Source organism: Limanda limanda, chromosome 12 (assembly GCF_963576545.1).
Source record: "Limanda limanda chromosome 12, fLimLim1.1, whole genome shotgun sequence".
NCBI lineage: Eukaryota > Metazoa > Chordata > Actinopteri > Pleuronectiformes > Pleuronectidae > Limanda > Limanda limanda.
The window spans coordinates 17475101-17500617 of record NC_083647.1 but is presented as its reverse complement, the minus strand read 5'-3'; the positions used below and the strand labels follow the sequence as shown (position 1 = coordinate 17500617).

At 43.1% G+C, this 25517-nt stretch overlaps 1 protein-coding gene across 1 annotated transcript; it reads left to right on the top strand.

The window, feature by feature from the left end:
- The first annotated feature begins 205 nt into the window (after nt 1-205).
- stxbp5b (syntaxin binding protein 5b (tomosyn)) lies at nt 206-24757 on the top strand. The gene is made up of 29 exons (XM_061082385.1): nt 206-701; nt 3101-3198; nt 6590-6671; nt 7102-7202; nt 8133-8267; nt 10311-10374; nt 11027-11110; nt 11551-11674; nt 11829-11907; nt 13039-13193; nt 13296-13368; nt 13640-13787; nt 14012-14079; nt 14194-14234; nt 14536-14756; nt 14928-15112; nt 15440-15565; nt 15736-15887; nt 17091-17153; nt 17239-17295; nt 17386-17433; nt 18667-18717; nt 18882-19010; nt 19757-19993; nt 20204-20567; nt 20701-20866; nt 21263-21374; nt 21800-22020; nt 22107-24757. Exons 1-29 carry the CDS (start codon nt 564-566, stop codon nt 22146-22148), a joined length of 3564 nt encoding a protein of 1187 aa, XP_060938368.1. The 5' UTR covers nt 206-563; the 3' UTR covers nt 22149-24757.
- The last annotated feature ends 760 nt before the right edge of the window (nt 24758-25517 follow it).

Below are 25517 nucleotides of genomic sequence, written 5' to 3'. Positions count from 1 at the left end.
TTTTATTATTAAATTGTTATAATCTTTCAATAGATCCAATAAACCCACTAAAAAAACAGCAATCAAGTCTCTGGCAGGAGCAGCGAATGGGCGCTCGCACCACATAAAGTGACGGGTCACGGAATCCACCGTAACACCGGCGGTACATCCGGGTGACGGCGCAGCGCAGACTCCCTCCCCGCTGCAGCTCTTCCGTAGCCAGGCTGCTACCCGCTGCTACCCGCCGAGCCCTCTGGCTGCTGGGGACCGAGCACCGACAGACATCGAGCCCGACCGAACGACGCCGAAGCCGGACGCGAACATGGCGGCTTAACGCTCGCAGCGGAGAGGACCGGGCTCAATCCGTGTTCCGGGTTTTTTTTTCCGGGGGGGAGTGCGCTGTCAACAGCCTCCGTGACATGTGAGATGTGCCCGACAGGATTCTAACTGTGCGTTACTGCAGCTAACTAGCTAGCGGCTACCACCCCCCCCCCCCCCCTCCTCCTCCTCCTCTCTATCACATTTATTTATGGTGACTGGTTCGATCTGTTTTCTCAACCGTCTCGCGTCCCGACCGGAGGAAGATGAAGAAGTTCAACATCAGGAAGGTGCTGGACGGGCTGACAGCCTCGTCCTCCTCCGCCGCCTCGCACTCCGCTGGCTCCCGGGAAAGCGACGCCGTGCAGGAGGCTCTCCAGTCGGAGCATTTCCAGCTTTGCAAGGTGGGTTTTCTCTCCGTGAGCAGCGGCCACCGTCACCGGGGAGGGACTGTCTCCTCTCTGGGCAGTCAGTCAGGTGACACCGGTGTGACCCATGTTTCCTCCCGACTGGCTGTGCCCAGCGGGAGGTTTCATGACCCCGGCTTCATCCACAGAACACCTCTGAACATTAGCCCTCACATTAAAGTGCTTATTTGTTATAGGGCCGTGTCCTGCACTGGTTTCCTTCACTGGTTTCCTTCACTGGTTTCCTTCACTGGTTTCCAGGCTGTCACAGCGGCAACCACCACCGCTGTTTGCACTGCACTGAATCTCCGCCTCGGGACACACTTGTTTCCTTCGCTGTCACCTAACCAGCTCCTCGCTAAAGCGGAGAGTCCAAGTTAACGTGGGAAGCTGACACCTGAACGCAACACTCGCATGTCCTTATATACACTGGAAGAGTTTTTCTAGTTGATGTAATGTCTGTAAATGTAAGAGCTGCAGTCCTGACTGGGTTTCAATGCAGTGGCAACCACAGGTGTAAAGTCACTGAGTCAGTGGCAGAACTGGGATTTTTTTCTATATCAGGGGCCATGAATTAGACAGAGGGATCAATTCTATGTTTAACATTCATGCACAATTCCTGATTCAGTAGGTGCACATTGTCATTCCTTGTTATAGCTCTGCAGCTTTTAGCAAAGCCACACATCTATGAATATGTTATTTATATTATACATATCAAGCACATGGTGTCAAATTGCTGAGTAAAGACAAAAATATTAACAATTTGTCATATTTATTGATATTTACAGTTAGTAAATGATACTGAAAAATATACATACACTTCGCCATTTTGTTATAGTGTCCGAATGTTTAATGAAGCCTTTTATACCCTGTAAAGTGCACTCATTGTTTCCCACAATGCATTTCGAAAAGTAGCACACATCAGATAGTCACCAACCGAGCGATATATACCATCATGCATTGCGCTGGCGGCAGATAGACGTGAGGAGCGAGGGCAGCAGGAACAGCCTGACCTGTCTTACCAATGTGAATACGAGCAGAGCAGCACAAACTGCAGGGAATGTGTTTATTTCTACATTTAAAGAAGCTCTTTCAATAGGTTTTCTTTACCTTAAAGTATTTAATACTCGGTGTGAAATAATCCTTTCAAAATTTACTGGGGCATTCCACTGGCAGACATTGTTGTACGTCATAATCCTACGACAATGATGTTATTACCTCTGCGCCGAGTAGTGTCCGGAAGCGTTTCTCTTCTTCTCCCAATGAGCTCACGATATACTGAAGTAGGAAATAGTGAGTGAGTGATTTCAGACACAACAACAGATTCCTCAGGGGCTAATCAGATTTCAGCTGGGCCCTGTGCCCCCCTGACCCTGCCCTGAGATCCGCCCCTGTGCTAAGTAAACCTGAGTACTGTGGTACTGAGACTTTACTTGAGTACTTCCTTTTTTATGCGACTTTGTACTTCTACTCCCGCAATTTAGAGGTCTTTTTCAGTACAAAACTCCCTCTTTGTGTTTCACGAACCATAACAAAATATATTATCTATCAGAAAGTCAGTAACATTTTGGTAAATATCAATCGACTCTGTCCAGCATCTAATTTTAGATTAGCCTCAGCTAAATTTGCATTCATTTTTACACCCAACAAATTCTGCGGATTTCCCCCCTCATCCCTTTCTGTAGATTCAAATCAGAAAGGGATCTCTCAGGACCAGTATAGCAGGATGGAGGATAACCAGCTCCTTAAGTATAGATATTAACAATTAGAAAAAACGTCAATCTGTTCTTGAAAGTTCACAATGATTTCTTCAAACTGATTTTCAGCCATGTAGGGTTTATGAATCTATCAGGAAAAGGTCTCTGTTGTGTGAAGTGTGTTGTACATCTGAGAGGGCCGGCCCACCAGCTCCTGCTCCAGCTCCTGCAGATAAGGTCACCCCCCCCCCCCCCCCTGGGGTTACGGGGCCATGGCTTAACCTGTTACATTATCCTCCTGCAAGTTGCACAGAGCTCATGGGTGGCTGGGCAAGGTTTCCAACCTGAAACAATTGAGTTATAGATATCCGGTGATGATAATATTTTTGGTGGCCTGAGCGCTGCAGGATCCTGCTCTCTGCAAATGTAAGCATTAGGATGGAATTAATGAATTACTGATGTTTCACAGGACCGAGCCTGTACCCATGTGCGGCGGATATCAGTAAACCCATCCTGTCCCCATTCGCAATGTTTACGCTTTATCTAATTTATTCCGATAACCAGACTAATTTTCCACATTGATGGATTACGTTTATAGATTATTATAATGTTTTTTTTCCACTAATACCAGCATGACTGTGTAGCAGATGATTGATTGGCCGACTGGAGGTCTAATATAAATTCTGCTCCTTCCTGCAGACTGTGCGTCATGGCTTCCCATATCAACCGTCCTCGATGGCTTTTGACCCCGTGCAGAAAATCTTGGCCGTCGGGACCCAGAACGGAGCTTTGAGGCTGTATCCTTTCTTTTTTTTCTTCACAGGAAAATGAAGAGAACCAAACAAGGAAAGTAAAGCTTGGATGATTCCAGGGATTTTTTTCTTTCTTACATCCGCCTCCCCCTTGTACACACACACACACACTCACAAGCACACAAGCACAACAACACACTCGACACATGTCTAACTTCTATTATCCTTTCCTCACACGTCATGTGACCAAGCTGCCCCTGAGTGTTACACAAGGTCTGGGGGAATTCACACAGTAAGTGACCCGTCTCTGCTTCCTGTCATCCAGCGCAACCAAATGAAAATCCATAGCGCGCAGAGGGAAGTGAAGGGGCTCAGAGGTAGAGACTAGCTAGGATGTGTTTCTGTGCAGCCAGCAGCCTCCGTCTCCTGGAGCACCCGGGCTCATTAGTGGTATCTCTGCAGTAGCATGAACAGCTTCTCCGCCATATGCCGAGGAGCCAACCTCATCAACTGTGCTGCCCGGCCTGTGCCAGGATGCCACTTCATATGTGCTGTAAACATCGCTGGATTCACTCAACACACACACACACACACACACACACACACACACACACACACACATTTTTGCACCAAATCAAGCAGCTTCCATGAGCCACAGCAACGAAATTGCTCCTGGATTCTAGACTATGAGATGGTGCACATGAGCGTTTGCACACAAGTTTTTCTGTTTACAACTTGTCTTCAGGGTTGGTCTGTTTGCGTTTTAAACTCAGGGTTTCCCTTTGTACTGATATCCTGCTTGGGAGGCCCATCTTCTTTATTTAGATTTTCATTAGAAGTATAGCTCTGTCCTCGTCCTTATCCACTTTCCAGATTAAGAGAGCCTTGTGTTTACAGGGCAACTCCCAGAACACACACAGAGCTTCCATGTTGTCCTAATGTGCGAGGTAGAGCTGATGGGATTACTGTCATTCAGGCAATTGGTCCATTTATCAAAAGACAGGCTGTATCGATCCACCTCATTGCCCCTGGAGTTTGGAAACGCTGCCACAGCTCAGTAGACATAAGCTCAATGAGGTGTCTACAAGCAATAAATGTCTGCTTTTACAAGATCTGTCTCTACCTCAGTGTTTTAATCAGTGTGTTACTGTAGACGCTGGCTTGCGCTTTCTGCCGTGACGAAACAAACTTGAGTGTGGTGTTGGTAGATATCTGTAACTTTTAAAGACCGGATCGCAGGTTTCTTCCCTTGCATTTTTTGCACTTTCAAATTAAATGTTTTAATTGCGTATTTTATTCAAGGGAATGTCCAAGTTTGTGCAGGACTGAACTTTATACACGTTGAGCGGCAGCTGACTGGTCATGCAAGAAGTCAGTAGTTTGTGTTGATGAACTTCTGTGACAGACGCACTTCCTCTTTTTTTTTTGCACCAACAGTTCATTTTGTAGGCCAGCATGATCAGACTTCCTGTCTTGATTATAATCAGCTGAAGCCAACTAACGTTTGTAATGTTGTAGTGAACCACACATGGTTTATCAACTGAGAAAGTCTCGATGTTCTAGTTGTGTTACTTTAGTGTGTGATACCTTAACCTCCTACGAACAAAGTGAAGAGAGAACAATGTGTTCAGTCTTGGTTAAAATAATAAGCAGAGCTGGACGACAGTATGTAGAACAGATCATATGTTTTATATCCGCCACATGCACAGGGCTGCAAATAACACATGTTCATTATCCACCATATGTTATTATATTATATGTTAGAGCACATGTTGATGAAGTCAAATTGCTTCGAAGTTCATATTTTAAAGGGGGAACGAATGAACATGTGGTATCATTTTCAGAAACCTTTGTAAAAGAATCTTCTGGCAATCTATTTATTGATTTATTGAATAATTGACTATTTACTTTATGATTTTATTTGAAAATACGCAATGTATCTTTTCACCCACAGATAGACATTTATTTTTGGACTTTTTGTTTCACTGCATGACAGGATGTTAAGTTGCAGGTAAAGACACAGTTGTTGTTCTGTGACTCAGCTTCCTTTGCTCACACTATCTGAGAAGCTTATTTTCAACTAACGAAATATTACTAAGGGAAACTTGTATTGTCTTGAGTAGTCTTAGCTGATGATGGACTACAGTTTGTGAGATGTTTGTACCTGTGGTTTAAGCATGACGGGAAGTTAAAACCCTATTTGCTAACCACAGTGATAGAATCTTGTTTTTTGTCTCTCAGTAATTTCCTGCTAAACTAGAAAGTATCTAGTCTCTGCGGCCCCTTAACCCACATCACTACAGAATCAGTTCCCTCATGAAACTTAAGAGGTTTTGCTCGATTCTAATTTATGCCCAACCAGAGGCTATCAAACAAACCTAAAGCCTCTTCCTCTGCCACCGAGGGCCCGAGGAGAAGTGGTTGTTTGTCAATAATTCTGACAAATGTTGTGCAGAACCTGCGGGACCAGGAGTTAAAGCTGGACTCTAAAGGTCGCGGGAGAAAGTGTGTGCAGTTGCCGGCAGCTCTCGACTGGCGCCGACTTAAAGTCTTTGTTTGCCTCCATCCCTCCTCAGCAGAAGTGATGACCACGGTTGAGCCTGTCCTCAAACTGGCTCCTAAAACCCCACCTTAGTTTGTTCAAGGTGCTGAGGGATTGTTTGATCACAGCTCGGTTGATCCTGTTGAGACGCATTATGCTGTGTCAGCGAGTCAGGGAGTCAACGCAGCTGTCTGTCTCCCGAGCGTTTCTTAGATTATGATCAGTGTGAGAAGCAGTGTCTCTTCTTATTTTGGAGATTGTCTATGTGATTAGATCTCATGCTGCTTCCGTCTTCTGTCGTGATGGTGTGCAAGGCTCTGTGCACATACTCTTTCTGTTAAATGTGATCACAGGCTGGTTGAATCAGAAAACCATTTCCTTGTTACACTGCCTACATTCCTGAGCATTTTGGGATGCATTCAGTCCTGGTGCCCATGTGGCGGTGCTCCACAGTCTCCAGACATCAACTGGGGGCTGAATGGGTGGGCTGTCGTTTTTTTTTTTAAATGGATAGATTTAGTCGGCGGGGATCCTCTGGCCTGAAAGTAACTGAAAGAAGCGAGAGTTAAGTTAATCATGCTGCCGTCATACTGGCTGACGCATGTGAATAAATCAGGCAAACAGGGCCCACTGATATTATTTTTAACTGGCTATTTCCATTTGTTGCATGGTCTTGCCAGTGCAGCTTTAGGAAGGTAAACAGAAAACGCCAACTTGCATGTAGTTATAAAAACTAAGATCTCGGGAACCATGTTTTTGATATGAAAACATCTACAGCGCCGACCAAGTATTCAGTCACATTGTTTATTACTGCATCAGATCAGCTACATTGCTTATGTCTGTATGAATGTCACTGGTATCTATCAAGTTTTCTTTGACCGAGCCGCCTTTCAGCTTTGGCCGCGCTGGTGTGGAGTGCTACTGTCAGCATGAGAGTGGTGCTGCTATCATCCAGCTCCAGTTCCTGATCAACGAGGTTTGTTGTCACTTGTTTGATTTCTCTCCTCCTCCTCCTCCTCCTCCTCCTCCTCCTCCTCCTCCTCCTCCTCCTCCTCCTCCTCCTCCTCCTCCTCCTACTCCTCCTCCTCCTACTCCTCACTCGTTCACTCCCTGTCAATCTCCTGCATTCTGTCGTTGTATGTTGTTGCTCACAGGTACCGTAGACACCGGTGCTTGTTCAATGTTTATATTGATATACTGTAATTGCGTAATTTTGTACAACCATGTTAAATCCTATAATAAGTCACAAGATAATGCTAATCACAATAATAAACCTTATTTTCAAAGCTCTTACATAAGGACAAGTTGATAAAATGAAAATTGAAAATTGAAACATGAGATATACAAACAACTACATAGGAGGATGCTTTGTGTATGCTCACAACAAGTCCTCTTCTTCCCCATAGGGGGCGCTGGTGAGTGCCTTAGCTGATGACAGCATCCACCTGTGGAACCTGAGGCAAAAAATCCCAGCTATCCTGCATTCTCTCAAGTTCAGCAGGGAGAGGTACGGTAGCGTGTTCCTGTCACTGCTTCTCTTTCTGCACTAACACTGCGTCAGCCTCTGAAGTGTCAACACAGTTTGGAAACAGCCGGCCCCCCCCTACAGTTCTCACTGTCTAATCAGCTGTTTTGTTGCCGTCACATCTTGAGAAACTAATGCACGTGAATTTTGTGATTTTGCAACAACTAGGGTTTCCCTTTTAAATCCAACATTCATATGGGGAATAACTTTAGATTTCTGTAAATTCCATCCCCAGTTGCTTAGCTTTTTTTGTACAATTAACAGTGGATCAGATTACCACTTATAACAAAATGATGGTAAATATATTTATGAAGCGCTTTTCTAGTGTTGATAACCGCTCAAAGCGCTTTATGCTACAGTTTTGTTCCCAGCTGTCAGGGGCTGGTTCTGTCTTGACACTTTAGATACGAAATGGAGCCCGGGATCAAACCACCGACCCTCTGGTTAGTGGACGATCCCCTCTGAGCCACAGCTGCCCACTAATGAAAAATGAAGGCTTATGTGGTTCTGTGTCATTCACCATTACTTATAAGGTGATAACGAATCAGTTGTATTTTCTCTTTTGTGCCTTTGAATAAGAAACTCAGTTAGTGCAGTTATAATATACAATGTGCAGACAGATAAATAAACCCAATAAAACACCTATCACCTGAGTCTGTAGACACTGTGAATGGGTTGCATTCCCACCACTTGAGAGAAGACAGCGGTATTCACTCTCCCCACTGGTCTATATATAGTCTGGCTTCATTAGTGTGACACGGAGCAAAGGCCTTTGTAATTAAATCTTATTCACCCGCTACTCTTTCCAGTTGGACCAGTGTAATTAGAGAGGGCGACTCTTTAATGGGAATGAGTCATGAGATAATGAAAAGCCTGCCTGTGTAGTGATGGCTCCTCATCTCCTCTTTGCAGGATCACATACGTCCACCTGCCCTTCCAGAGCAAATGGCTTTACATCGGCACAGAAAGAGGAAACATCCACATTGTCAACGTGGAGTCCTTCACCCTCTCAGGCTACGTCATCATGTGGAACAAAGCCATCGAACTGTGAGTCTGTATTTCACCCTCCCCCCCACCCCCCCAGGTCTTTGCTTACTGGCCATTTGTATGTCTTCTTTGTGTAGTTGTTCTTTTGTCCCCGTTCAAACCAGGTTTTAACATCCATCCTGAGATATCTGATCACAAGTGCACAGCTCTAGGACAGTTCACACCTGGTATTGTCCTGAATGCGTCTCTTGTGACCATTTGTGATCGGATCTCACTTCCCCGCTGTATATGCAAATACACACATCTGTCATTTATGTCCGCGATGGCCGAACAACGTTGTTTATAGCCTGCGTGAGTGTATATATTGGTCCTATGTAAATGTGTGTGTCTGTTAATATGAGAGCATGAGTGAGCAGAGTCCGGAGAGGCTAGGGAATTAATGCACTGAACATAGCTTTACAATGAACTAAGATATCATTTAGTGTGCACCTCCAAATGTGGTCTGAGTGATCCGATCTCAGATGTGTCCTCAATGTTTCTTCAGTGAGTTCACACCTGAACTTAGAGCTCTCCCCGTATGATTGTATCACTCAGGACGGATATTAATACCAGGTCTGAATGAGGCCTTTCAACAGAAACTCTAAAATGCAAAGGAGTCCGGATGTCCATGTTTGTAGATCCAGTGCGTCCTCCAAACTCAGAATACTGTAGGTCTGATCAGTGTGAGGGCGGTACGGGGGGAGGCGATTGAGCCAATGCCGGAAGTTGCTGCTGAGACTTCTGGAGGTGTTTGCTTCCCGATTTATCGGAGCTTCTGTGATAGGAAGGGCCCACTTGATAACCCCGGCGACTTATCCTGTGTCACCCACTCCTGCACATACACACACACTGTGGGGATCACAGGGAATTTCCTGAAGAGGTCGGGTAAAACTTGGCAGGTGCATCATGCAGGTAAAATAAGGTTTCAACGAGTATTACAGACCCTGATTCTGTTAATGCAACTGACAATTTATATTGTAATAAGAATTATTATGCAAGTAAAGTTGAAAGTGGACCATAAAGCTGATAGCTGTGTATCTGATGAATTTGTGTGTTGAAAATGCCAGATAGCTACTTGGCATCAGTCTCAGAAACAGACAGTGGAGATATGTGAAATGTTTCTGGTCGTCTGACTGTGAAGATTATGAAAGGAAATAGCTTCTGGCGGTAGGGTGACATTTTAAACACAATATTCTTATTCGAAGAGTTGTCCGATCTCTTGTGGAAATGTCTTTTCAGCACACGTTCAGCTTCAGCGTTTTTAGTCTGAAAACTGATGGATTCATATTCTAGGCCTCCTGCATAGGAGAAGAATATTCTCCGTCTTAATTATCTTAATGATCACAGGTAAAGCTCAACTCACCAAACTCAGTTTATACTTATTTGTGATCAAGTAAAATAGGCTTACCTTCTTTTTCCATTTGTAAAGATTCATGTTTAAAGCTGTTTGATATGAAAAAATTAACATTTAGACTGTAATGAATGCAATAATATTAATTTCTATAAAAAACACTAGGTTATGTTTATGATCCATGACACCGTAATGACTGGAGTTAATGTTCCAGTCCGTCCTTGCCATTTCTTCTTCTCTACATCTTTGACTGTATCGACTCATCAGCAGCAATGAGATCATTAGCTGCTGGAGCCAGACCACATTCAGAGGCAGCAACACTGTCTTTAGGCCAGACCTTCACTTCCTCTGTGGCCCTTTGCTCTGTTGCCACGGTGATGCAGTCTCCACATACTATAATCTCTCACAGACCCTCATGTGACCCTGCTCTCCCTCCCTTCTTGTCTCTCTCGTATGTAATGTCCCTGTCCGTGGTGCACTGATGCACATTTTCATTTATGATTATCTTGGTGCTCAACCAGAGATTCTGGCTGTTATTATTTTTTTGTTCCTCTTTGAATGTCCTCTCTAATTGCCTCCCCATTGTCCTCTCCTTCAAAAACACTACAAATGATTTTGGACGGCATGTAGCAGATACATATTACTTTATTCAGCGTCTTCATCCACATGAGCCCTAATTTTCGGTGTCATTTTGATTTGCCTTCTCTGTACAGATCCACTAAGACACACCCAGGGCCTGTAGTGCACATCAGCGATCACCCCATGGATGAGGGAAAGGTAAATTGATCCTTTAGTGCCACAAAACCTGCACAGAACAGATTCATTTCTATTTCTATGTAGCTTTAATTCCCGTTTCCATCTAGAAAGACACCCTTGAATTATTCCTTAGGAAATTTGTAAAAATGTCAGAAAACGCCCAATCTTGTAATGTTAAACAAAAATTGCCTGGATCTTTCTCTTTGTCCGGATCCATGGCAAAATTATTTGGGTTCTTATTTGGCTGATTTCCCATCCTTCCACCAAGTTTCATGGAAATCTTTGTAGTTGTTTTCGGGTAATCTTCTAATCAAACAAAAACAAACAAATGGACAGGGGCAAAAACAAAGTAATAAGCAAATTGATATTTATCTCTTAGATGTGGTGATATTAACATAACATTGAAGCTGTTCTCTCAAAGAAATTCCTCAGGAAATGAAATACAGCACGTGCAATTTTTCTGTTATACATATTGAGTCATTGAATTAGATACTCAAGAAACTGCTTGACCTGCGAAGTAAAGTGTTGCCTCTGCTTAACATGTTACCTAATCTGATGAAACCTTTGGACATCACAAACTGTAATGAAGCAGCCATGTTAAGTCAGGTATGTGAGCACAGAGGTTTCACAGCAATCAACTGAGCTGTGCTTTGTGTTTCTCTTCTTATTGCAGCTTCTGATTGGATTTGAATGTGGTGTAGTGGTGTTGTGGGATTTGAAGTGCAAAAAAGCTGACTACCGCTATACTTATGATGAGGTAAGACATTATTTCCTTTCCTCTCAGTGCTTGTGAGGATGTTGTCTGAGGTGGTTGTCTCGTGGTACTTGGGGAACCAAAAGAGTATTAATCTGCCTCTGGATATAGTCCTCAACAAATACACAGTTTCCTCCAGCTGTTGTAAGAAATTATTTTCTAACCTTTTTAAAGATGGAGGTAGATATGTGTGACTTGCTTTTAAGTATTTACCTCTACGGTAGCAATAAACCTGGGAAAGCAAGAGAGCATTTGGACAACGACTTGCTTTGGTCTTTTAATTTAAATTTTGACGGCAAGAGAAATAGGAAAAACCAGCCTTAATCATCAAATTAGCTGAACACAGAGCTGCTGCTAATCTTCCTTTCATCATTGCTCTGCTGTAAAATGTGAACGCACCCTCTGTTTTACGCTCTGGTGATGGGCTGCTGTGTGTCTTTCAGGCCATCCACTCAATCGCCTGGCACCATGAAGGAAAACAGTTTGTTTGCAGCCACTCCGATGGCTCTCTGACCACATGGAATGTACGAGCCCCAGCCAAGGCTGCACAGATCATCACGCCACATGGTTAGAACTGTTGTGCACACACAGTTGTACTGTTTATGCACACACACACATACACATACACACACACACAACCATGCTGTGTGGGAGCATGTATACACAGTTTGTACTCTGCTGCTACAAATTAAAGTCTAGCACATTTTTTGTCCTCCACCAGGGAAGCAGCCTAAGGATGGAAAAAAACCAGAACCTTGCAAACCTATCCTGAAGGTGGAGTACAAAACAACGAGGGCTGGGTAAGTTTGCTGGTCCCCACCCATCCTGTGTCTTAACTGACTCTGGTTTGAATCCATATCCTGTACTGAAACTGGCCTTTCCTGTTATTCTGTCTTATACTCTGTCTGCCGTTCAGACCTGTTGACAGTATCCTGATGCTGGTGGTGGCAAACACTGAAGTCTTGTTTTTATGTTCTTGCAGACTTTGCTTTGTTCCAATGATTAAATTAATGATTTTCGTGTTATGTTCACTCACTGTTTAGAGCATTTATCATCAGCTGAAGAGTTCCAGCTTGTCAAGATCACAAAGTTAAAAGAAACAAAACTTTCCTGAAAAACTGTGTCATAAGACTGTAGTTTCACTGAAACTGATCTAATTATCTCTAATAACACTACGTTCACCCAGCGGTCCCAAATTGCCCCAATCTGGGTTTCTTTCTCCTATGTGACCCAGATCCGATTGTTTAATTACAGTGTGAACAGCACAAACCACATCTTTACGAATCAGATATGCGGCGCTTAATCAGATACAGATTAGACTTTTTGAAATGCGACCTCGGTCTGAACAGCCACGTGACCCGTTTCGTAATTCAATGGAATTCAAGGCAACATGGAAGACAGCTGCGACGGAGGTAGTCAGTGGAGGGACAGTGAGGTGTTACAAATCACAAGTACCTGGGGTGACGTGTCTGTAGAAGCAGGGGTCGTATCGTAACCGGTCTGTGTTTGGAAGCATTATCAAGAGAATAATGTATCTGTCAACGCTCACATCTGTGGCCTCCATGTTTATTACCGACATCTCCTCTTGTTTACTTCCGTGCAGAGCGGACTGCCTGTGACGCCTTGTTGTTCTTCTGGGCATTCGGGTCACATCAGGGCCATTACCAGTTCACATTATGAAAAGCTACATACAAAAAAATCTGATCTAGAAAAAACAGGGACAGAGATTAATTAGATGTCGGTGTAATTAAAAAAAATGTTTTTTAATGGGGTCAAATCATTTACAGAGAAAGCACAACAGTAGCATTCTGATGTCCCTCTTCAACCATTTCCCACTGATTAGACCCAGTGGCTTTTCACCTTCACAACACACTGACATATATTGAGTGAACAATTAAAATCTGTGTGTGTGTGTGTGTTTCCTGAATCAGGGAACCATTCATGATCCTGTCTGGAGGTCTGTCTTACGATACAGTGGGGAGGAGAGCCTGTCTGACTGTGATGCATGGAAAGAGCACTACCGTCCTGGAGATGGACTACCCCATTGTAGATTTCCTAACGCTGTGTGAAACTCCTTATCCAAATGGTGAGCTGCATTAGTCCACTCAGTGTCTCACAGTCTGTGTGAGCGCAATGAAAATATTAAACATCATCATCTCTGTTAATTTTGTGTTGTTTTGTTTGCCAGACTTTCAGGAGCCTTATGCTGTGGTGGTCCTGCTCGAAAAGGATTTAGTTTTAATAGACCTCGGACAGATTGGGTAATTATTCAAATAATATTGGTTTTATGGAGCAATCATAATATAGTGATTCGAAGTATAAACAAGATGCAGAAGAAGTAACGCACAGTCGGTCACAGTTAATATTTGGATGCCGCATTTGCTGTCCAAGTGACTATAGTTTATACATTGTGAAGAGACCATTCCAGAGTGTGTCATAGAAATGCTGCTACTGTCATGTACGTCTAAAGTTGACATACCTGCCAGTATGATAAGGTTAAGTCTTATTTTCGAATCCCATTTTTCTTTGCAGGTATCCAATTTTTGAAAATCCATATCCTCTGACTATCCATGAGTCACCAGTGACCTGCTGTGAGTACTTTGCTGACTGCCCTTCTGAACTTATCCCTGCACTTTACTCCGTTGGCAGTCGGCAAAAGAGACAAGGCTACAGCAAGAAGGTAAATTGGGTTTAAAATACAGTGGACATTAGAATTTCATTTTGAAGGCTTTGCACATTACCTGGTTACTCAATTAGGCCAGATGGCTGACTCTTGCTCTTACTTATCCCAGTTCTGATTTCTGCCTCGCAGCATACTTTTTTATTTGAAATAGATTAATGACTAATATCCACTAAGGTAATATGATTGCTTTTGATAATTTGAAGTTGTTCTTTCGCTCACAGGAATGGCCCATTAGTGGTGGAAACTGGGGCCAAGGCACACAGAGTTACCCAGAGATCATAATCACAGGGTTAGTGATCGATGAAGTAATCAATAAATGTTGGTAGCATGCATGAAATAATTTGAATCATATTCATACTGTAATGTTTTATTAAATTGTTTGCAATGTTTTTCCTTAAAACAGACATGCTGATGGGACAATCAAATTTTGGGACGCCTCAGCATGTGAGTAGTTTGTTTTATTTTTGTGTATGCTACATTGTTGTCTATAATGTTAACAGAAATATTAGAATTTGGGGCAGAAAATTGATGAATGGTGAATATCCCTTGTATGTCTGAAGGTCACACATCCCACTGCATAGAGTTATTAATGGTTTGCCCAATTCCTGCTGATAATATTGGTGGCACTTCTATTTTCCACTTATTGTGCAGTGGAACTAATAATTTACTTCAACACACTTGTAGCTACAATGGAAACATCAGCTGAGGTACAAGATAAGCATATTTTTTTTTACTGTTCTCAAAGTAATGCTTCAAGTGCTGTACAAGCTGAAGACTGCCAAGGTGTTTGAGAGGGCTCGTGGTAAAGAAGAGAAGCCGAGCACAGATATCGTAGACGAGGACCCATTTGCCATCCAGACCTTGTCCTGGTGCCCTGAGAGCAGGATGCTCTGTGTGGCCGGAGTGTCAGCGCACGTTATCGTCTATAGATTCAGCAAGCAAGAAGTCACCACTGAAGTTGTGCAGGTGATTAGAAAAATGCAGACTTAAAGTTTTGGACGATTATGAATAATTTAATCCTTCATCTTGAAACACTGTTTTTATCCAATGTTTGGAGATACATGCATATACAGGTGTTTTGAGGGGTGAAGGTTTAACAACAAGCCTTTTTTGTGACAAGTCATGTCTTGTGTTAAGCTCCTGGAGGTGCGGATGCAGTGTGACTTTAGCGATGTGGACTCTCCTGATCCTGGGGGGGAGCAGACTCCCACCCTACCAACACCAGGATCTGCCTCCAGCCCTCAGGAGACTGAGCTGCCCACTCAGCCCTCAACAGGCAGCAACTCCTTGGATGGACACCGGGACAACGTACCCTGTCTGCAGTATGGACGATAAAGTTTTTAATTAAAAAGAGATCAAATTGAGCCAAACTAGCAGGTTTTCACTGAATAGACCAAAAGGAAAATGATACTTTAAGTCATGAGGTCATCTATTTACAAATTGTTCCCATATACCAAATTTTTGACAAAGTTTTTCCATCACTACACCAGGGAAAATTGTAAAAATGATGAAAAGGCTTGGATAATAAAAGGGTGGACGGGAGAATAACAACAGTATTGAAAAATTATGACTGGCTTACCAAAAGGGCGATTATTTATTCCGGTGTAAACCATATCCTGCTGTCTCACCCTGCTGTGTGTTTGATGCAGGGTGCGGAGCTCCCCGCTGAAGCAGTCTCCGGGCTACCAGGTGGAGCTGGTGATCCAGCTGGTGTGGGTGAGCGGGGAGCCACCTCAGCAGATCACCAGCCTGGCTATCAACTCCTCATATGGCCTGTAAGTATCTAAAGCCTGCATCTCCTGACTGGTGGTTAAGTCTGGCCAGTAGCTGTTTTTGTGCTAAACGTGTATGTGTGTGTACACAAACAGTTTGTTGTGCCTGCAGATGTCAGCTTTGGCGTAGGAGGGAAAACACCATCTGATTCCTAATTTCTCTCGTGTTTCAGTGTTGTGTTTGGAAACAGCAACGGTCTGGGTGTGGTGGACTACCTCCAGAAAACTCTGCTCCTCAACATGGGCACGTCCGAGCTGTACAGCCCATCTGACCCCTACCAGAGGCAGCCCTGCTCCCCACGCAAAGCTCGGCAGCTCTCTGGAGGTGAGCTGCTGTCTCATTCTCACTCTATATCCTGCCATCACCCTAACTAACATGACATGATACAATATTGTTGATCCTGGAAACATAACTCTATTCATCAGCAGCTTACCTTATATTCCATTGTGTTGCTATCTGACTGAGTGGTTTGGGGGAGGCGGGGCTTACTCTTGGCATCCACTCTTTACCTCGCACTACGACAACCATCCCCTGCAGCAGCTCCTCATCCTCAACAGGGGGCATCTCTGACAGATTCTCCATCTGTTCATTTGGAGAGTGAAAAAACAGTGGAGCATGGTAGTGACCTGTGCAGTCAGTGGAGGCTGTAACTGCTCTCATAACATGATCCTTGTTTTGAATGATAAAACAGGGCATGAGCCTTGTTGTTTACTTGCTTGTCACTCACCCTTTGCACTCGTTTTTTTCCTGTCTCTGTTTTCTGCTGCTAGACTTAAGACTCTTCTCTGTGGATTCTTTAGTCTATGCAAACTGTAATGATGCAATTTGAGAACTGTTTTACTGTTTCATCCGGCAGCAAGTCTCTGAGACTGTCTTCTCATTTACACTCATGATTTCCAGTCTTCTCACTGTTTTTACTCTTTACTCCCTCTGTGATTTGATAAAGACAAACCAAATGGGACATCTTACATGTCCAGGCTTTCTTACTTGTATACTGAGTCTGTGAAAAAACTACGCTCACGTCACCTCAGTAAGTCTACGTATGTCAGAGTTAACACCCCCCCCCCCCCCCCACCCAGTATTGTTTTTAGCATTATTTGTCACCCTTTAAGCTTTTCCCTTTTTCTCCCAGATTTTGATATAGCTCCCTCAAATCTCCAGAAGCTCACTAGTGAGATTTATTTTAAAATACTGGCAGTAAGCTGGGACGAAATTCTATGACCTGAGGGCTCTGTAACAAAATCAGGTAGTGTGTCTTTTGATTCCGCCGCCTGTTTTCCTAGACAAACAGTGACACCTTGAGTCAACAGATTTGCACTAGATTTGTGAACTCCCTGGCGCTTATTTACTGAACTGTAGGAGAAGCTATTCCTGCCCTTGTTCAAATGAGTGATCCTTGATTGTTTTCACTTTGTGTACTGTACTGTACTGTAGGAATAGACAGAGCTATAAGAATAGTTGCCGAGAGAAGTCTAAGGTTGCGACTTATTCTACCATGTTTAATCACCCATTTTGTCGCTCCCACAGGAATTAGCGAGTCCAATGAAGGATCCAACGCGACAGAGGACCGCTGCAAATCCCCTACTTCAGGTAAGCTTTAGTATTTGATACAAGAAAACAAATCATCTTATTATTTTTAACTACATCCATCCAACTGCTGCTGTTTATCATGTAGGATCTACCTCACCATGCAATTCAGATGATGAACGAAAACAGAAGTTCATTGAGAAGGGTACTGTACAGAGCTGCACGTCCCCTTTGATTCAAGCCCGATTAAAGCAGCTGCCGTTCCCTGACTTGTCTTTTTGAACCTTGTTTCCAGTGAAGTTAAAAAGCAGACGCTTTTCCAAGACGGTTGCCAATGACTTTGGTACGGTATCATCATCCAAACGTGTTTCCTCTGATCGCTTTCTCTTTCTCTCTGACAGCGATCTAACCACACTGTGCCTTAATCTGATTTAAATCTGTGCCAATGAAAGAAAGAAGTGCTTTGGAGGAATGTTCTTTTCCTTACTAATCACATGGTTTTGGGGTTTCGTATTGATGACGTATGACATTAATCAGGACTCTTTTTCAAATGCATGACAGGAAATCTTGTGAATTTCAGGCCTCAGATTTTCTATGCACAATCTACATCTCCATACTCCTGATAAAAACAGTAGTTTATACAAATTGGCAGATGATACTTGCTACATCTCATTTTTAACAGATTCAAAAGCATAGAAAATCTGCTTCCTGCCACTGTCTTTGTTGTCCTAATGTCCAACCACACTATGTGTGCGTTAAAGTGAATTATTTGTCTTTGATTGTAGACACTTGCTGTATGTGTTTCTGATTCCAGGGCTTCGCTTCAGTGTTAACTATTTGGCTGGCCACTGACTTCCTCCCACTCTCTTTGCATAACTATGTTCACTGAATTATGATGACCTTATTTCTTGACTGCCTCTTGCTTTGTTTGACATTAGAGACCCTCTGTGATGCTTCTCTGCCTCATTTGAATTCTCAGGGTCTCTCATCGGGTGGTTATGGATTACAGCAGGCAACATTTGGGGTCTCAAATCAGAGATTTGGCACTGGCAACAAGCCACATCATTAGAAGTTTAATGTTTTTTGGATTACAATATTCCCAGAATCTTGCTGTGCACATTAAAGCTAGGGTTGGCAATCCTGGAAAAGCGAGCAAGAGCAAGGCTACACCAATACATCCCACCCCCTTCCTGTGACCCTCACGTTGAAGCCACGCCCCCAAAATACTTTTACGTGTCTCGCTTGCTAACTTCTGTCAGTCGTCTCTGCTTCAGCTGTGACGACTCCGGTCAAACGCATTTTCCTCCCGACTGAATTAAATGATTGGTCGTGTTTATTAAAGTCCTGCGAGTGCCAAAACACAGGCTTCTTATGGAAAGTGTTTCAGAATCAAATGACCAACCCTACCTTCAATGTACACACAATGTAAACACTATTGTTATACACTATTTGCCTCAGTAATTTGAACAGTTAACCAGTGAACGATTGTAATTCATTTTAGTAATGCTTTAATTCTTAAAAAAGCCATTTTCAAATCCTCTCCTCATAATCTTCGGGGTATCTGTTTCTGTTACAGCCAAGATGTCTCGGAAAATTAGCCAGACTAGTGAGCAAAAGCCAGACCATGGTAAGCCATAAACTAAATACATTTTCTTACAGGTGTTCATCTTGTCCTTCATGTCTTCTGCTTAGTGTAAAAGGTATTTTTCTCCGGTAGCGTGATGGTGTGAATGTGAGATTTGTTGTTATCCTGTAAGTTGAGACGGAAACTGTCTGTGTGTGTGTGAGCAGAGGAGGGCTTCCAACGATGGCGCTCTCTCACATGTAAGAAGAGCATTAATTGTATGACCAAAGGCCAGGCAGCGTCCAGGATGAGCCAGAAGGCGGACGTATGTAGAACTAAGTCTGCTCCCGACTCCTGTGAGTGGACCAGCCATTGGTGTGGCTTGAGCTGAAGTGGGATAACTGGTACTAACCCCCACCACTGCTGGGGCTTTTTTTTTGTTTTTAATTGGTTAACATGACACTAATCCTCTCACAATAACTCCTTTCTTCTTCTCGAGTAAGATTCACTGGCTTGACTGCACTCCACGTTGAAAATCTCCGCTTTTCTTGTTTACAGTTTTTCCGTGTGAGGGACACGCATGACAGGCGGTGTGTTCAGCCTTTAGCCTCTTTGTCACAGATCTGTTTTGTGTTTCTGTTGGGGTCCCTCATTAGTTTTTTTAAGAGGGTCAAAGCTTGTGTGTCATCTTCTGTCAGCACAGTAAAGAGGCATGAGTAATTATTGCTTAAATAACAGGTCTTTCTTTGGAGACACTGTACTACTACACACTTATTTTAGGTTTTTTAGGTGTAAAATTAATTGTAGTTAATATCAACTAAACTTCCTTCTTGTTTGTGAACTGTGTAAGATGATATCAGAAGGCTCTCTGATGAAGGGTGTGTGTTTACTGAATATGTTTGGAAACATGTTCTGCTAAACACATGGTTGCAGAACAAAGCTCTAACTTGATAATTGCATTTTGACTTGGTGGATTTTATGGCATTAACATAACTAATTCTCATTTCTGCATGGTGGAGGACTTCCAATGACCTTTCCCCTTTTCATTTCACATGAGCAATATCCTCATTGCCTTATATTTGTGCTCCCTCTTGCTGTCCAGATGCCAAGGACAACTCGTTCACCCGCTCGCGTAGTTCAAGTGTAACCAGCATAGAGAGAGAATCTCGAGAGGTCATCTCCGCCTTTCACTTCTGTGAGAGTTTTCCCAGGAAGACGGACAGCCTGCTCAGCCCCTGTCTGCTGGTGGGAACCACCCAGGGCTCTGTGATGATGGTGGCCCTCAGCCTGCCCGGAGGGGACAGCAGGCTGCAGCAGCCGGTCGGCATCTCCTCCTGCGGTAAGAAGCCGAACTGAACTTGTTATGACTCAGCAAGTGTGGATCTGCATGTAACTGGGTGGCACTGAGAGCTGCATTCATTTATCCACAACCCTTAATGACCTCTCCTGAAACTGATACAACATGAAAAGACTGCCTCATTATACAAGTACCTCATTATAAAAGTCTCTCTAAGACTCTAAGTGAATCATTTTAATTCCTATTTTTCAGGAACTCTAGTCAAACTGAAAGGAGGCATTTTGACGATGGCCCTGCTGGACTCCACTGGAACTCTGCTGCCCCCTTCCTATGAGCCATGGTATGACCCAAACGCCTCAGATGAAGAGAAAGAGAAGGAGAAGAGCCGGAGGCGCAGGCCAGCCTCCCCTCCCTCGTCACAGGAGGGTCAGGACCACCAGTTCGCCGTGCTGTGTTCGGAGAAACAGGCCAAGGTGGTGGCCCTGCCCTCTCAAACCCGCATCCACAAACACAGCATCACAGAGAGCTCCTTCTTGCTAAGGGCTGATGTTGTGCTGATGGCCGGAGAGAACTGCATTGCCTGTTTCTGTGCTAATGGGCATATCATGACTCTGAGGTATTGTCACTGGAAGCTAAAAACCACAATAACTATCTCTGTACAAGTCATTTCAAAGTGAAGATACAACTCTATCCAGTGGAAGACAGATGCAGCTCAAACAATCCACTGTCTGATGTTTTTGTCTTCACAGTTTACCCAGTCTACGGCCTATGTTGGATGTGAACTACCTGCCGCTGACGGACATGCGGATAGCCAGAACGTTCTGCTTCTCTAACTTAGGTCAAGCCCTGTACCTCACGTCCCCCACCGAGTTCCAGAGGATCACCTACAGCCAGGACACCTGCAACAACCTGCAGGTCAGTTACTCTTCATCAGTGAATGAGTTTTACTATGAAACATCGGAATTCCTGTGACAGTATCAGATCCAATGATGCTAAATGTGCAGAAAAGACTTGACATGTAGGTTTGGATGAAACAAGAAAAACTACAGTGTTTGAGCACTTGTATTGAATCTTTGGTCATCAAAATAGAAGACATATATTTAGCCCCTGAGGTTAGTAAAGTTACATTTTAATATCATGTTTCTTAAATACATGTGTAATTTAATATTTTCATATCCATTATAAGAATGTGAAGTGGCAAGGGTTTCAACAAAGACACAAAATAATGTCAGAGGCTTTGTAGGTCAGTCTGGATATCTACAGGGAATATAAATTGAAGTAGACATGTGCTGATGTTTTTTTCTTCTCCAGGAAATGCTCGGTGAGTTATTTACCCCTGTGGAGACACCAGAGGCTCCGAACAGAGGTTTTTTCAAAGGCCTTTTTGGTGGAGGAACTCAGTCTCTGGACAGGGAGGACCTCTGTGAGTGCACATCATGATTCCCTCGGCTTCTCACATTTACATACACGCTTCCATTTGCACATAAATGTATTTCTGTGTCTATGTCTCAACACAACGGGCGTCTGTTATTTCCTACAAGTGCCACCACTCTGGCTCCAATAGCACATTTATAGAAAGAGAGCCATTGTCTTTATTTCCTTTCTAAATTCCAGCTGTTGTTGGAGTTTTTAGTTTTATACTTAAGTCAAATTCCTTAATATGCAGATTTCTTGACTATTACATTTTTCTGTTAAAGGAAGACATAAGTTTAATTTATTTTGCAGGTGACATTTCGTTCAAATCACTTAGGTACCATTTGATTTAACACGATAGATGACAAAGTACGATTTGGCAGAAATTCCCTTTTCTCCCCTTTTTGTAATACATTTTTCTGATCATTTTGATAGTTGGAGAAACAGCTTCAGGTAAGGCCTCGCGCAGCCTGGCACAGCACATCCCTGGCCCAGGCGGCATGGAGGGCATGAAGGGGGCTGCGTCAGGGGTGGTGGGCGACCTGGCCCGCGCCCGGATAGCTCTGGACGAGAGAGGGCAGAAGCTGGGCGAGCTTGATGAGAGAACGGCAGCCATGTTGGCCAGCGCAGACTCCTTCTCCAAACACGCCCATGATGTATGTACCTGACATTTCTTAGAGCACTAAAACCGTATTTTACCGTTTACCCCACTGGCTCTGACACTTTTTTCTTTGGCCCCCAGATGATGCTGAAGTATAAAGATAAAAAGTGGTACCAGCTCTGATGGCAGCGTGTGGAGCATCGAACTCTGTTAACACCAGTGTCTCCATGGAGCTGCAGGTCCCTCTTCTTCTCTTCTCTATTTCTGTCCACGTGGTGGTGGTGGTGGGGGGGATTCTGCTTACCAGACCCATGCTTTAATTCTCAGCACAATATCATACACTCTGCATTACCTCAGTCACCGGAGGACAGCTGAGGAGCAGACACTGGTGGACCCAGCGTAACCAGAATGGAGAGGAAATGGAAGAAGAGAAGCTCTTCGGATTCTCTCTTTTCATTTCAGCGGAGAGCGCTGATGTTCACGTAGCACCAGTCCGACGAACAGGAGAGAGAGAGAGAGGACCTTCCATATCCATCCATCATGCGCTCATATATAGCTCACATATATATCCACGCACCCTGCTGTTTTTGTTCTGAAGGAGGAAAGACTATACTGCAAAACATGTACTTGTGGTGGCCTGATTGCGATCATTCCCCCCCCACACACCCCCCCCCCCTTCCTGTGCCCTTTATGGTGTCTGCGAAACATAGTGGACTCAAATGAGGAGAAAAGTCTGATGACCCCTTGTACTTCAAAATCTAATCAAGTCAATGAAGTTGTTCGTTTCTGTAGGAATGATTGTATCAGTGAAGGACTTGTGTTTGTTTGTTTTGTCCCTTTCTTAATTATTTTTGTCAGTCTGTGTTTGTCCTTTTTGTCCAGAAAGGGCCTTTCAAGCACTTAGAGCCGTGATAAAAAAAATGGACAGGGAGATGATGAATCTTATTGCCTCTCACTGAGTTAAGGGCTAGTAGTACGCTAGTTCATCACCGACCGTTCCTTTTAAGAGCATTTTCCAACCAAGTTGTTTTAGGTGAGAAAGATAAATTATGTGTTTTCTGAGAAGTCACTTTGGTTTTATTTAAAAAAAATTCAGTTATTTATTGGAGCAGTTTAATAGATAGGAATTAAATGAGTTTGTATGTTGGGCATTACATTTTTTTTTTCCTCATCTGGTAGTAAAATGAGCAAAAAAAGTGCTGAAAGTGTTTACCCCCCCATTACGAGTTTACATCAATCTATCAGAAAAATTAAGAGTTATTACACTGGAGAACTCCTGAAGGTCTTTATATACTTCTAGCTTTCATGGGGCTGTTGCTATGTCACGTATGAGAAGGATGATAATGTTGAAGGGCAAGATAAAGATTGTCCTTAATGTAATAAGCATAAATGTATATTTTGGTTACAATTTTAAGTTTTTTGTGATAAAGATTTTATCTATACATGATTATTCAAAGTTCTTTCTTTTCTTTTATTTGTTTGTTTTCGGTCATAGCTGAAGTTGATTTTGGTCTTGTTTCTCAATGTGTAGGTTAAAAAAGCATGTGTCTCTCACAGCACAATGGAAATGGTATAGCTGTCTTTGTGTGTGTGTGTGTGTAGCTGCCAGTAGGAAGGACCCACAGCACGGCAGTGTCCCACTCAGTGCCAGCGGTCATCTTTCTCTTCTGCCTTCGCCTCATGACGCATATATGCTAACCTCTACCTATGTGTATATCTGTGTGTTTGTGAACATACATATATTTAAAGAATATGTGTATGGGCACCAATATTTATAGTACTACAAAGATACAGTGTATTACAATAGGTCCTTTGAGGTATTTGTGTTTGCTTGACAGTGTTTTTTCAATGTGATTAACTAGACTTCTACTGTAATATGATTTCGGTTCCATGAGGTGCAAGGATATGCTGCTATTCTGTGTCGACGTAGGAGCATTATCAGTTTGTCTTTTATTTTGAAAAGAGAGAATAGACCTCTGTCAGTCTAGGTCGCTGCCAAATGTTGTAAATAACAGGGACAGCTGGACACAAATCTGACAGTGCAGGTTCAGGGCAACGTGACATTCTGTACGCTTGCAGCCATGTTCTTTTCCGACACCAAAGAGTTGCTTAATTTCACAGAGTTGTCTTGATTTTCCCAAATGGTGTGAGAGTCAGTCTGGATTCCTGGGACAGCACTACTAAGCCAAGAAGTCAACTGTGTGTAGGGGTGAAAACAGATCAGCTTTAGCTTCTTCCTGCAGGCGTGACACCCTCATTGCTGTCCCAGGCTGCTGTTGGCGTGTTCAGACGGCAGTGGATTTGAAGAGTTCATTCCAAAATGAGATATCCACCAAAGAAAATCATGTAAGACAGACTCATGGCAAACGGTCGCAGGCATAAGGTTAAACTCGAGAGATACTGTGAGAGGTTTTGAGACGTTTTCTTAGATTGGAGAGTATTAAACCGTGTAGACATAGGAGAGGTTTCAGTTAAACCCAAAAAATGTTTTTCTCCCAAGATGGATATAAAGCATTTTGGAATAAAACCCTTCACTTTTAACTGGCTGGTTTTAATCTGCTCTTCTAAAAACTACTGAGATAAACCCAGACAGAGCAGGGATGTGGGTTTTGCACTATTTTTTGTACTTAGAATTATTTTGTTAGTATGATTTTTAATGTGTTTTAATTCTTTCGTGTCCCATTTTCTTCTTTTTGAAAGGACCAAACCATGACAGAACTTATGCTTATCTATGTCATTTGCCAATTATGTTGATTGCTTCACTCTCAGATTTGTTTTCAGTGTAAGGTTAATGATACTACAATATATTTATATATTTGAAAACAATTATATGTATATATATATATATACATATATACACTTTTAATTTCAAGAATTATTTAAAATGACAACCTTTAATGTAATCTTTGGGATAGAATAACTCAACGTCAATGTCCAAACAATGGTTGTGCATAATCATCCATGGTCCAAACTGGACAGTGAACATTCCTGGTTATATATTGAACACACGCTCATCTCAGATTCAAGCTCTGCTACTGCAGGAGGGTCATCTCCTCTCACCGGGCCACTGAGACTTTCTGAAAAGTCTGGCCTTGACTTTAAAGTGCTTCAGTTAGCAACATATATGTCCTAAATGGTCTCTTATTGCACATTGAAGGATGCATGATATTAAGTGTTTACAAACTTGAAACAACCACGTATTATCCCTCTTAGAGATTGTCTGTTCTGGCATTTGTATTTACCACCATGTTGAACAAAACTGAAGTTCTCACCACGCATCGGACGCGTCTCCATTCTTTCTCTTTGTTTGATCATGCCAAGTGTGAGAGATTCTATATTTATTTTACCGGTACATCTGTTTATGTTACTTGTTCTGCTTCATGAAAACTCTTGCTTTCAGTGCGCTGTAAAAATGCATTGAAATGGAGGCTCGGCTCCCGGCAGCGTGCGGGGGGGAGCGCAAGGTTTTCTCACTCGCCATATACTTCCATCCATCTGTCTTCTGGGATGAATATCTGTGGAGTTGCAGTATTTTCTCATAGTAGGCAATTT

Coding starts and splice junctions, on each gene's coding strand:
- stxbp5b (XM_061082385.1), top strand. CDS start 564: ATGAAGAAGTTCAACATCAGGAAGGTGCTGGACGGGCTGACAGCCTCG. Junction 14,080..14,193: donor CCAGAGATCATAATCACAGG/GTTAGTGATCGA, acceptor TCCTTAAAACAG/ACATGCTGATGGGACAATCA. Junction 17,296..17,385: donor ACAGAAGTTCATTGAGAAGG/GTACTGTACAGA, acceptor CCTTGTTTCCAG/TGAAGTTAAAAAGCAGACGC.